This window comes from Mastomys coucha, unplaced genomic scaffold (assembly GCF_008632895.1).
Source record: "Mastomys coucha isolate ucsf_1 unplaced genomic scaffold, UCSF_Mcou_1 pScaffold1, whole genome shotgun sequence".
Lineage (NCBI taxonomy): Eukaryota > Metazoa > Chordata > Mammalia > Rodentia > Muridae > Mastomys > Mastomys coucha.
The window spans coordinates 50,597,244-50,609,634 of record NW_022196891.1 but is presented as its reverse complement, the minus strand read 5'-3'; the positions used below and the strand labels follow the sequence as shown (position 1 = coordinate 50,609,634).

General features: G+C 44.8%; 1 protein-coding gene across 2 annotated transcripts in view; it reads left to right on the top strand.

Annotated features, from left to right (window-relative positions):
- Positions 1-12,391, top strand: part of Npl (N-acetylneuraminate pyruvate lyase) — a 43,700-nt gene that overhangs the window by 25,236 nt on the left and 6,073 nt on the right. For both annotated transcript variants that reach the window (XM_031384897.1, XM_031384892.1), the window contains exons 7-10: positions 3,736-3,828; positions 7,171-7,319; positions 7,432-7,478; positions 10,667-10,751. In XM_031384897.1, the coding sequence (XP_031240757.1) occupies positions 3,736-3,828; positions 7,171-7,319; positions 7,432-7,478; positions 10,667-10,751 (374 nt within the window). The remainder of the gene's footprint in view (positions 1-3,735; positions 3,829-7,170; positions 7,320-7,431; positions 7,479-10,666; positions 10,752-12,391) is intronic.

Below are 12,391 nucleotides of genomic sequence, written 5' to 3'. Positions count from 1 at the left end.
ACACTATGACCAAGGCAAATCTTATAAGGGACATTTGATTGGGGCTGGCTTACAGGTTCAAAGGTTCAGTCCATTATCATCAAGCAGGAACATGGCAGCATCCAGGTTGGCATTGAAAGACCCCCAGAACTGGGGAGATCCTTACTCAAGTCTCGGGATGATGCGACCACCCAATAACTCACGAGAGACCGAACTTGCTGCAATCACATGAGGTTTATTTGGGATAGGCCGGTACCAGGGTCGATCTCGTGACCATGCTGGCCAGAGGAGTTAGACCCCGAACACAAGAAGTGAGGGGTATTTAAAGGGAAAAATCACAAACTGGGGGTGGGGAGAGGGTTACAAAGGAAACACAACATAGAAACAGTGGAAAATTTCAGAGGGACCCAACCCAAGGTATTCAGTTAGGGAGGGGATCATATTCCTTCTAGGAATGTAATCTTTTATCTATCGGTTGGTCGGCAGGGTGGAGAGCCTTGTAAACCAGTAGACCTTCATTCCTAGTTCTGCCCTCATTGTGGATCAGTCAGGAGGGGCAGAACCAGAGCCCTGAGGCTCTGAGTTAGCCAAGTTCCTGGAACTGGCTACTCCACATTTTTGGCTTGATACAGAGGTTTTCCATGCCCCCTTCTAGGTAAAGGTTATACATTATACATACATTTCTGTTAAATGCCCTCATTTTAAATTCTAAGATTCTCCAGCCTTTCAGCATGGTGCAGGAGGAACTGAGAGTTCTACATCTTGTTCCGAAGGCAGCTAGAAGACTGGCTTCCATGCTCAAAGCCAATTCCCAGAGTGACAAACCGACTCCAACAAGACCACACCTCCAAATAGTGCCACTCCCTGGGCCAAGCATACAAACCATCACACTAGCTCACCTGGCTGATCAGCTACTCAGCCCCAGCTGGTAGATGTACACGCCTAGTGAAATAAGTTAGGAGGTTTTCAGAGTCGTATGTCAAAGCGTGAGCCCATTTCTTCTCAAAAGACAAGTACAGATGATGGTCGTTTTGAAACTACATGTTCAATTTAGAATTGGTCACCAAAACACCCATTGTCTTCCAAAACAACCTATTGTTTTCTCCTTCTATAATGCTTTCTCTGAAGAAACTATTTATATTCAAATATAAGGAGGTTTCTTTGTGTGTGTGTGTGTGTGTGTGTGTGTGTGTGTGTGTGTGTGTGTGTTTTGGTTTGTTTGGTTTTTTTTTTTTTAAGATTTTATTTATTATATGTATACAATGTAGCTGTCTTCAGGCTCTCCAGAAGAGGAAGTCAGGTCTCTCTAGTTACTGATGGTTGTGAGCCACCATGTGGTTGCTGGAATTTGAACTCAGGACCTTCAGAAAAGCAGTCGGTGCTCTTAACCGCTGAGCCATCTCTCTAGCCAGCCCCTTGTTTGGGTTTTTTAAGATTTATTTATTTTATATATGTATCTCTTCAGACACACCAGAAGAGGGCATCAGATCCCATTACAAATGGTTGTGAGCCACCATGTGGTTGCTGGGAATTGAACTCAGGACCTGTGGAAGAACAGTCAGTGCTCTTAACCGCTGAGTCACCTCTCCAGCCCTTGGCTTGTTTTTTTTGTTTTTGTTTTTAAGATAGGCTCTCAATTAGCCCATCAGGACGATCAGAGATTTAAAATCATCTTCAGCCATAAGGGGAGTTTGAGGCCAGCCTAATGTTAAGTTTCAAACAGGCTGAGGTGCCTATTTAACATATCAGAGCGGACCTGGCTGCCAGGTTCTTCATTGCCCCTCCATCCCTACCATTACAGGGTGTGGCTGGCTACCTGGCCCTCTATCCTGGCCTGCCTTCCTCCAGAGGCTCTCCTATACAATCCCAAGTTTTAGTTAACTGCCCCTTTTGTTCCTCTGGCCTCCTGGCTGTTGCACCTGGCTTCTCTCCCTTCCCCTCCCCTCTCCTCACACAGCTAAGGGTCCTGACCACCTGGACCCTCTCAGAAGTCCCTGACTCTGGCTCTGCTCTCCCACACACATACCTACAGTAAACTTTCTCCTCCACCAGACCTAGGAGCAGCCAAGTCCTTCCTTTCCCTTTTTATGTCTTTTTGTTATTCCCCTAGGATTGATGCTATCCCAATTTAGGGGACAGGGGAGAGAGAGCTATTTGTGCAGAGGATTAAAACCATAACTAAATGCACGGATTGTGGTGGAATGTTGGCAATTGTTGGCAGATAGAAAACAATCACTCATATAGATAAGTAAGTTATTTACTGATAGTTTAAGAACTTGTAATGAGATCTGACACCCTCTTCTGGTGTGTCTGAAGACAGCTACAGTGTACTTACATATAAAAATAAATTAATTTAAAAAAAAAGAATTTAGAATAGACATGTTTTTTTTTCCAGGCTGTTTTGCAATTTTTTAAAAAGATTTATTTATTTTATGTGTATGAGTACACACTGTGAGCCATCATGTGGCTGCTGGAAATTGAACTCAGGACCTCTGCTCACTCTGACGTAATACACTGTAGCTGTCTTCAGACACACCAGAAGAAGGTGTCAGATCTCATCACAGATGGTTGTGAGCCACCATGTGGTTGCTGGGATCCAAACTCAGGACCTTCAGAAGAGCAGTCAGTGCTCTTACCTGCTGAGCCATCTTGCCAGCCCTGTTTTGCAATTTTTTTACATGAGCAGTTTTTCCAAAAAATGAACAGAGAAATGATTATGTGTAACACTTTTCCCAAGTGCTGAACATATTTTCACAGAAGATAAAGAAGGTATGACATGTCACATTGTCCCACTTTTGGGTGTCATGCACAGTGTAAGCCAGCTCTCAGCCTCCGTGTCATGCACAGTGTAAGCCAGCTCTCAGCCTCCGAGTAGGGTCGCAGTTGACTTAATAACCAGAGGCAGGCTTCTGCTCTGTCCAGATCAGTTCCCAAAAAGGGAAAGTGCCCAGTGACATGAGCCACCACTCTTAGCCCTGACACACATACTTTTGTTTGTTTTTTAGAGACAGGGTTTCTCTGTGTAGACCTGGCTGTTCTGGAACTGTCTCTGAAGACCAGGCTGGCCTCAAACTCAGACAGATCCACCTCCCTCTGCCTCCCAAGTGCTAGGATTAAAGGAGTGTGCCACTGTGCTTAGCACTGTTTTTTTTCTTTTTCTTTTTTTTTTTTAAAGGCTTTTTTAGGCACTAGGGATTGAAGCCAGGGTCTGAACTATTCTGGATCAGGATTCGACAACTGAGCTCTACTGTCCTTTCTTTTTTAAATTTTTGAGAAACCTTCTAAGTTACTCAGGCTAGCCCTGAATTTATCTCATTGTGTGTGTGTGTGTGTGTGTGTGTGTGTGTGTGTGTGTGTGTGTGTGTGTGTGTGTGTGTGTGTGTGGTCTGCATATATGTCTTAACCACACAGGCATGCTTGGTTCCCTCAGAGACCAGAAGACGGTGTCAGATCCTCCAGGACTGAAATAGATGGTTGTGAGCCACTGTGTGAGCATAGAAGTCAAACATGGATCCTCTGGAAGAGCAGCTGCTAGTGCTTGTCATTTCTGGACCATCTCTCCAGCCCCCTTATTTTGGCCTTTCTACAGAAAGAAACATAAAACTTAAGGCGCAGTGATGTTTCGTTGTATAGTTGAGCAATAGGGTGGTCAGGAATTTCAGCTTTTCAGAGGTTGGCTGCATCTCACTGAACCATTTCCTAGTGCAGGAAAGCTGCTTGTCTCACTCCCCTTCACGTGACTCCCTTTCTTGACAGATGCCCTGATAAGCTTCCTGAGTGAGGTGGCTGCCGCAGCCCCTGCTTTACCATTTTATTACTACCACATCCCTTCAGTGACTGGGGTAAAGAGTAAGTATGGTTTCAATTCTTCTCAATTCTATTTATTGTATGTGTATGAATGAAAGTGACTTGCTTGCATGTATGTTTGCACCACATGGGTGTTTGGTGACCATGAAAGTCAGAAGAGAACATCAGATTCCCTGGGACTGGAGTTAGAGATGGTCGTGAGCAGCTCTGTAAATAGAGGAAATGGAACCACTGTCCTCTAGGAGGAAGGGTCTGTGTTCCTCTCCTGAGCCATTTGTCCAAAACCCAAGTCTTGTTTTTGTTTTTGTTTTTTTAACATTTTCTTCAGCTTCCCCATCCTAAGTATTCCATTAAGAAATTCTACAGCCAGGCAGTGGTGGTGCACACCTTTAATCCCAGCTCTTGGGAGGCAGAGGCAGGTGGATTTCTGAGTTCGAGGCCAGCCTGGTCTACAGAGTGAGTTCCAGGACAGTCAGGGCTATACAGAGAAACCCTGTCTCAAAAAACCAAAAAAAAAAAAAAAAAAAAAAAAAAAAAAAAAAAAAAAAAAAAAAAAAAAAAAAAAAAAAAGAAAGAAAGAAAAAAAAGAAAAAAAGAAAAGGGAAAAAAGAAAGAAAGAAAGAAATTCTACTATACCTGGAGATGGTGGCACATTCCTTTAATCCCAGCACTCAGGAGGCAGAGGCAGGCAGATCTCTCAATTTGAGACCATCCTGGTCTCCAGAGTGAGTACCAGGACAGCCAGGGCTACACAGAGAAACCCTGTCTCGGAAAACAAAACAAAGAAAGAAACGCTACTCCATCCCACCCTACTGGACTAGACAGGCCACTAGTTAAAATTGCTCCAAAGTGAGCCATTCTGTTACCTCAGCCTTTATCAGTCATTCACGTCACTTTATATGGAGGTACTTAGGCTTAAATAGACTTGATAAAACTGGCTGTGGCAGCATGTGCCTGTAGTGTTTGGTAGAGACAGGTGGTTCAGGAATTCAAAGTCATTCTCTGCTATGCAGATAAGCTTAAGGGCAGCCTAGGCTGCATGAGATTTCTTCTTCTCTTGTTCCTCCTCCTTTTCCTCTTCCTCCTCCTCCTCTTCCTCTTCTTTCTCTTCCTCCTCTTCTTCTTCTTTATAAAATCCCCCCCTTATTTTTAAAGAATTATTTATTTGTTTTATGTATGTGAGTACACTGTACCTCTCTTCAGACATACCAGAAGAGGGCATCAGATCCCATTACAGATGAGCCACCATGTGGTTGCTGGGAATTGAACTCAGGACCTCTGGAAGAACAGTCAGTGCTCTTAACTGCTGAGCCACCTCTCCAGCCACATAGAGAAGTAAGAAAATTTGAACTCTGCTCTCTTGCCTCTTGCCCCCTTGTGCCCCATCTCTCCCCATTCTCTTCACCCCCAACCCTCCACATGGTCATGGCCTATCTCCACTTCTCTGCTCTCTCCTTCTGTCTGCCTTTCTCTGCCTCTGCTACTCTCTTAACTCCCCTCCCCATGCCCTAAATTAACTCTATTCTATACTAAAAAGGAAAAAAAAAACAAACAGAAAATTTGATAAGCTAAAACAGAAAGACTGCCATGAGTTGTAGCTGATGGGGGTGGGGGTGGGGGTGGGAAGCTACATAGTAAGATACAGTGCAGCCTAGGCTAAATAGCATAAACCCTAGGCATATATACCAACCGCTTTGTGTCTCCATATTCATTTAGCTGGTTAGTTTTGCCATACTGAGGCTTGAACTCATACTAGGCAAGTGATGTACCACTGAACTACATCCCAAACCCTCTGCATCTTCTATTAGAAGATAAAAGACAGGAAGCTGCACTAGACAGGACTGCTTGTACCTTCTCCCTGCTGTATTCCCAGTGCCTAGCCTATGGAGAGGTATCTCATCTCCCTAACTTTTCCTCTAGTTTTTTGTTTTGTTTTGTTTTGTTTTGTTTTGTTGTGTGCATTCTGGACAAATATTCTGCTTCTGAGCTACACATACTTTGTGTGTGTGTGTGTGTGTGTGTGTCTGTGTGTCCGTGTGTCTGTGTGTCTGTATGTGTGTGTTGCTAGGGATCAAGCCCAAGGCCTCATGCATGTTAGGTTTTTCCTTCATTACTGAGATATCCTCAGCCCAAGGCTAACTTACCATTCTGAGGAAGAAATGATCTTCCATACTTGCTCATACTTACCACTTAGACAGAAAGCACTTCTCCTCTAGTCACCAAAATGAAATCCATGTAGGGACTTTCCCCTGCCAGCAGTTAGTTCTCCATTGGAGGTGAAGTGTTAGCCGATCAGTCCACTTCTATCTATCACCATCTATCTGGAGATGGCAGCAGATCCTACAGGCTGGGCGGCCAGACCCAGGGGACTGTCTGCATGTCAAATGCTAGTCTCAAGTCCCAGCCTGTGGCCTTTGCCTCTGATCAGTGGCAGAGTGGGGTTCTCCTAACTCTATCCTTGAGTTTGAATGATTTACAAGGGCAGCTCATGGGTCTCAAAGAAATCCTCTTACCTATTAAAGACCTATAAGGTGTGTAGGAAGAGATGTGGGAAGCTTCCATGCCGTCTCTAGGTACAGAGGGACCTCTGTGTTCACCCACCCAGAAACTCTCTAGATCCTATTTTGGGGTAAAGTGGCTTTATTATATAGCTATAACTGGTGATTAATTCAACCTCCAGTTCCTCCCCATCACCAGGTTGGCTCTCCTGTAGTGAGCCCTATCCAGAATCCCAGCCAGTATCACCTCATTTGAACATAAGATGGGCTAGGGCTGGAGATCAGTTTAAAGTACAGCATGCTCACCTCAGATGCACAAAGCACCACATGCAAAGCGTGGTAGTGCATACCTGTACTCCCAGAACTTTCAAAGACCAAAGTTCAAAGCTCTTCTGGGCAGCTATGTAGAGAGACCAGCCTAGGTTATAGTTGACTATATCTCAAAAATGTAAATAAATAAAAGCCGTAGCCCCTTTTTCTTCAAAATACTGGCTATATTGAAACTCACAGTGTAGACCAGGCTAACCTCAAACTTTCAGGACCACCTGGCCTCTGTTAGTCATCTGTTTGCTTGTTTGAGAAGGTCTCACTATGTATCCTGGATGCCCCAGACCAGACTGACCTCAACCACTCGGAAACTGGCTCCTTTTGCCTGTTGACTCCTGGGATTACAGGCATACACCATCTGTGTTTGGCTTTTTTTTTTTTTTTAAAGACAGATTCCTGCCATGTAGCTATGTAGCCCAGGCTGGCCCCAGAATCACCTTGCCTCAGCCTTCAGAGTGCATGGAAATGGGAATACAGTCATGTGTGAAAAGACCACCTCAAGATGGTATTGATAGTTTCTGTTGCTGTGTGGATTTCTGAAGTGTTTGTTGTTCTGAAGTTCGTGCTGAGGAGCTGCTGGACGGGATTCAGGATAAGATCCCCAGCTTTCAAGGACTGAAGTTCACTGACACTGACCTCTTAGATTTCGGCCAGTGTGTCGATCAGAATCACCAGCGACAGTTTGCTTTGCTGTTCGGGGTGGACGAGGTGAGTTACTCCCTGGGCATGTCCCAGTCTCAAAGCGATCCATTCAACTATTTGTGATAGAGTAGCTCTTCTCTTTCTCAAAAGCCTGAATCTCTTTGTCTCTTTTTATCAGCAACTGTTGAGTGCTCTAGTCATGGGAGCAACTGGAGCAGTAGGCAGGTAAGTCTGACCTGTCTTTCCTAGTGATTACAAATATAAAGTCACCCATCACTGAGATAGATGGGCTTCTTGCATATCTGTCCTTTCTGACAGAAGTCCCCTGTAATGACAGGCACGTTCTTTGAAAAGAAACTGAGTAAGGAGAAGTCATTTGTTAGAGTCAGTCATGGAAAGATGGACCCTAACTGGAAAGGAATGGCCTTCTCTCCTCTTCAGCTCTTTCCCCACCTCTGCTCATTCTGTGGTTTGTCTCTCAAATGCTAAGGAAATCCTCCAGCTTTAGGATGGAGAGAGAGGCTTGGAACATTGATACAAACCTATAAGCCAGCACTTGAAAGGTAGAGGAAGGAGGATTAGAAATTCAAACTCATCCTCAACTAATAAAAAGTTTGGATCGAGTCTGAATTCCATCAGACCCTGTCTCAAAGCAGTGACAGGAAAACAAATAAAAACATTCTAGTAGAGTCACATGTGCTAACCCATGCCTGTAATACCAGCATTCAAAGGCACAAATTTGTTGCAGGAAATATTAAAAATGACCACCCCACAAACTCTCTTGGCCCACCAGTACTGGCCAGCCACATCACTATGTCCTGGAGGATTCCTGCTATTTTCTCTCAGCTAGCAAGATCATCTCGCTTACATACAACACTCCACACACCCCACAATCAGTCATCTAGCGCCTAGTTACCTGGTAGAAACATGACTCTTAAGGCTTAACTATCCAATCAGGTTTATATATCAGTAAGATCACAATTTACAAGATGCCAATACAATAATTTCAGAGCCAAATGATTCTAACCTCGTAAAAACCTTAACTACTTGTGGCTGTTTAAAACCACATGGGATCTGAATCCTGTTTGTCTGCCTCCATGATTCTCCTCTGCTCTCTGACTTTTCTCACTCCTAAACTTCTAGCTCCACCTCCTGTCCAATCACAGCCCTGTCACTGCCCTAATGTGATTGGACAGAGAAAATGCTGCAACACAAACTAGGAGGATAGCCATGATTTTGAGGTAGCTCAAAAATCAAAGTAGACTCTGTCAAAAAAAAAAAGACAACAACAAGCAATTGCTGGCTGCTGTTGCAGAGGACCTGGGTTCAGTTCCCAGCACCCACATGGCAGTTCACAGCTGCCTGCAACTATATTTGCAGGCTCTGGTACTTTCTTTTCACCTCTGCAGGCTCCTGCTTGCACATCATGCACATAAACCCACAAGGCGTGCACACACACAATAATAATAATAATAATAATAATAATAATAATAATAATAATAATAATAATAAATCTTAAAGAAAAAAGCTACATTCCACGATAGTCCTTTCTGATAGAAGTCGCCTGTCATTTGCATTGTTTTAGGACATAGCTGTCATTCCTCCAACTTGGAAATTGCATTCCATTGTAATCAGGTGAAGCAGGTGAGCACATAGGCCGAAGGGCCTGGGGACTACAGCTTAGCGGGGCCTATTCTCTCTGTAGTTCCTGATGGTCAGCATCTCAAAGCTGGCTTGTTAGAAGTGTAGTTACAAATGACAGAAATCCATTCAGGCTAACCTGCCTTTAACTTTAAAAAAAACCAATAAGTTAGTTATTATAAAATACTGACAAACCAGGTAACACTCAACTGAGATAAATACATGCAGCCAGACCCTAGAGCCCATGAAAGCCAGAAACTACAAAGCTCTCACCATCCACAGAAAGCCACCCTTCCCCAAGGGTCCCCTGAAGATGTTCACCTCTGCATCTCCTGCACACCTTTGTTTCTCTTCCCTACTTCAGGATATTGTTTGTACTGTCTGACTCAGTTGAGGGTCCACCAAAGTCCAGTTCACTGTGTCAAGGAATCCACAGTGTTGTGGCCTTAGGCCTACTCAGCACAAGACAGCAGTTCAGTCAGTATGCCCACTGTACTTGCTAACTTTACTAGGGTATGCTGCAGGCCCAGTAAACTGTTGGCACCAGCTGGAAGTATATTTCCTCAGGGGTAGCTAAGGCACTTTTCACAAGGAGTCGTGAGATACATGCCTTTGATAAACACTATTGACTTGATCCATTGATGTGACCCAGGCTGACCTCAAACTCACTATCCAGCTGAAGATGACCTTGAACCCCTGATCCTCTTGCTCCACCTCCCAAGTATCTAGAACCTGCTAGACCCAGGCTGGCCTCAAACACAAAGAGGTCCTTCTCCCTCAGCCTCTGGAATGCTGAAATTCAGTCATTTGTGACCATGTACTGCCACATATGACATTTAGTACTTACATCAGTACTACAATGGAGCCCCGGTTGTCTACTCTGAGTCTGTGTGTGTGCCCTAGGCAGCTGTTGGCCTCAACTTCTGACTAAAACACACCCTCCAACTTTTACTCTCAGATTGTATCCCCTCTGGCATTCTCTCTGTTAGCCTCCAGGTTTTCCTTGCATTCCTCAGTCCCTATCTGGCATATTCTGGCCCTAACCTTGAACTTTCCAGCCCAGGGGCTAGGCTGCCCTTCCCCCAGAGGCTCCTCCCTGTTTGGTCCAGACACTTTACTCTCTCTCTCTCTTCCTCTCCCTCTTTCCCACCCTTTCTCTTCTTCCCTATCCCCTACCCCATCTCTCTCTCCCCTTCCCTCTCCCTTGCTCCCTCACTCTCTCCTTCCCTATCTCTCTCCCTTCTCTCTCTCCCTCTCTCTTCTCTTCTTCTCTCTCTGTACATCCTTTCTCTCTTCTCTCTCCCTCGCCTAACATCCCCTTCCCCATGGCAACTTCACTGGCCTTGGGTCTTGGGGCCAGTGAACTCACCCACCCAAGAGCAGCTTCCCAGTAAACCTGCCTTTAATGTAATCTAGTCTGTCTTGAATTGGCTCATTTCAGAGATAGAGAAATAACCCATCACTCTGCCTTCTTGTTGGCGCTGCTTTGTGTTGCTATAGAACTCATAACTGAAGACAGACTGGTTTTCTTTATTAATCGACCCTACAAATAGAACAGTGGGGGCCCTCGGTATATTTTTTTTCCTTTATGTTTGTTTATATCGATTTTTCCCTCCAGGACAAGATCTCATGGAGCCCAAGTTAGGCTCACACTCACTATATAGCATGGGATAGCCTTAAACTCCTGATCCTTGATTGGTCAGATGAGCATAGAGAGCTTGGATCCTTCCCACCAAATTCTTTAGCTTGGGATATTTTTGTTGTCTTGCCAGTACCTATAACTACCTGGGAAAAAAGACGAACCAGATGTTGGAGGCTTTTGAACAGAAAGACTTTGCTTCAGCACTCGGTTACCAGGTAAAACTGTTCTCTGTCACTTAAGTCACCACCTTCTTTCTCTGGGGGGCTTTTGTCCCCTCTCAGCAGGCTTGAAGGTCCCCCCTCCCTTCTATCTTTCTTCTGTTATCTTTCTTCTTTAAATGCCCCCCATCCTCCCTGTCCCCATATCTAAGGGGACACAAGGCCCAGATAGGAAAGAGTCCTCTCTTCCTCCCACAAAGGATCTTATTTTTATTCTATCATCAAAGTATTTTGTGATTATAATTGTGAAAGTAACTTCATGCCATCCATAAGTGTTTTGCGCTCACACACACACACACACACACACACACACACACACACACACACACACACACACGGTGAGGGGTGCATGTTGGGTCTCCTGGAATGGAGTTACAGATAATTGTGAGCTGCCATGTGGATCTTGGGAATTGAACCCCGGTCCTCTGGAAGAGCAGCCAGTGCCTTTAACCACTGAACTACCTTTCCAGTCCCATCCATCCTTAATTTTTGCTATTATTGGGGTTTTTTGGGGGGGGGGAGTGGGGGACAGAGTCTCATACTCTGACCCAGGTTAGCTAAGAACTGATGGCAATTCTCCTGCCTGAGGCCGTCACTAAAGAAACTGTGGCCATGACAGCTGTCTCCATTAGGGGGAGGTCTTTATTGTGGGTAAGAAAGAAAACTAGGGGACTGGTGAGATGGCTCAGCAGATAAGAGCTCTGACTGCTCTTCCAAAGGTCCTGAGTAGATGTGTGTGATGCTGAGAACCTAAACCTAAAATGAGGAATGGATGGATAATCCAGAGTCAAGAAAGGTCCCTGGTGTGCACCTGAAGTGTGCTCAAAGTGGGAAACACCCACCAGACAGGAAGCAAACAGATGGTGCAAAAGAAGGCTGGCTTTGAGGAGTCTGTGTGAGTGTTCATGGAGTCAGTCCTCACGTTTTTTACGTAGGCTCTGGGGATCTAACTCTAGTGGTCGGGTGTGCACTGCAGTTTTTCTACCCGATGGCCACCTCTCCAGCCCTGGTTTGTTTTGAGTTAGGATCTTGCTACCTACTTTCTTCTTTTTTTTTTTTTTTAAAGATTTATTTTTTTTATTTATTGTATGAGTACACTGTAGCTGTACAGATGGCCGTGAGCTATCATGTGTGTGGCAGCTGGGAATTGAACTCAGGACCTCTGCTGGCCCTGCTCTCTCTGGCCCCGCTTGCTGCTCTGCTCCGGTGTAATTCACTGTAGCTGTCTTCAGACGCACCAGAAGAGGGTGCCAGCTCTCATTACGGGTGGTTGTGAGCCACCATGTGGTTGCTGGGATCCGAACTCAGGACCTTCGGAAGAGCAGTCAGTGCTCTTACCTGCTGAGCCATCTCGCCAGCCCAGCTACCTACTTTCAAACTGAAAGTCTTTGTCTTTCCTTAGCTCCCCCACCTCCTTCCTTCACCCAGGGTTTGTAACCACATCCTGCTGAGACTCTTACAGTAGAAAGACACTAGAAAGATGCATTTCAAAGATACAGAAGAAATAGTAGCTGCTGTGTGTATTTGCTACCTGGAGGACAGCAGAGATGTCCTGGGAGAATGGAGCCAATCTTAATAGCTACAGAGTATGTGTTGTGGTTTTTGTTTTTTTATTTTTTATTTTATTTATTTTTGTT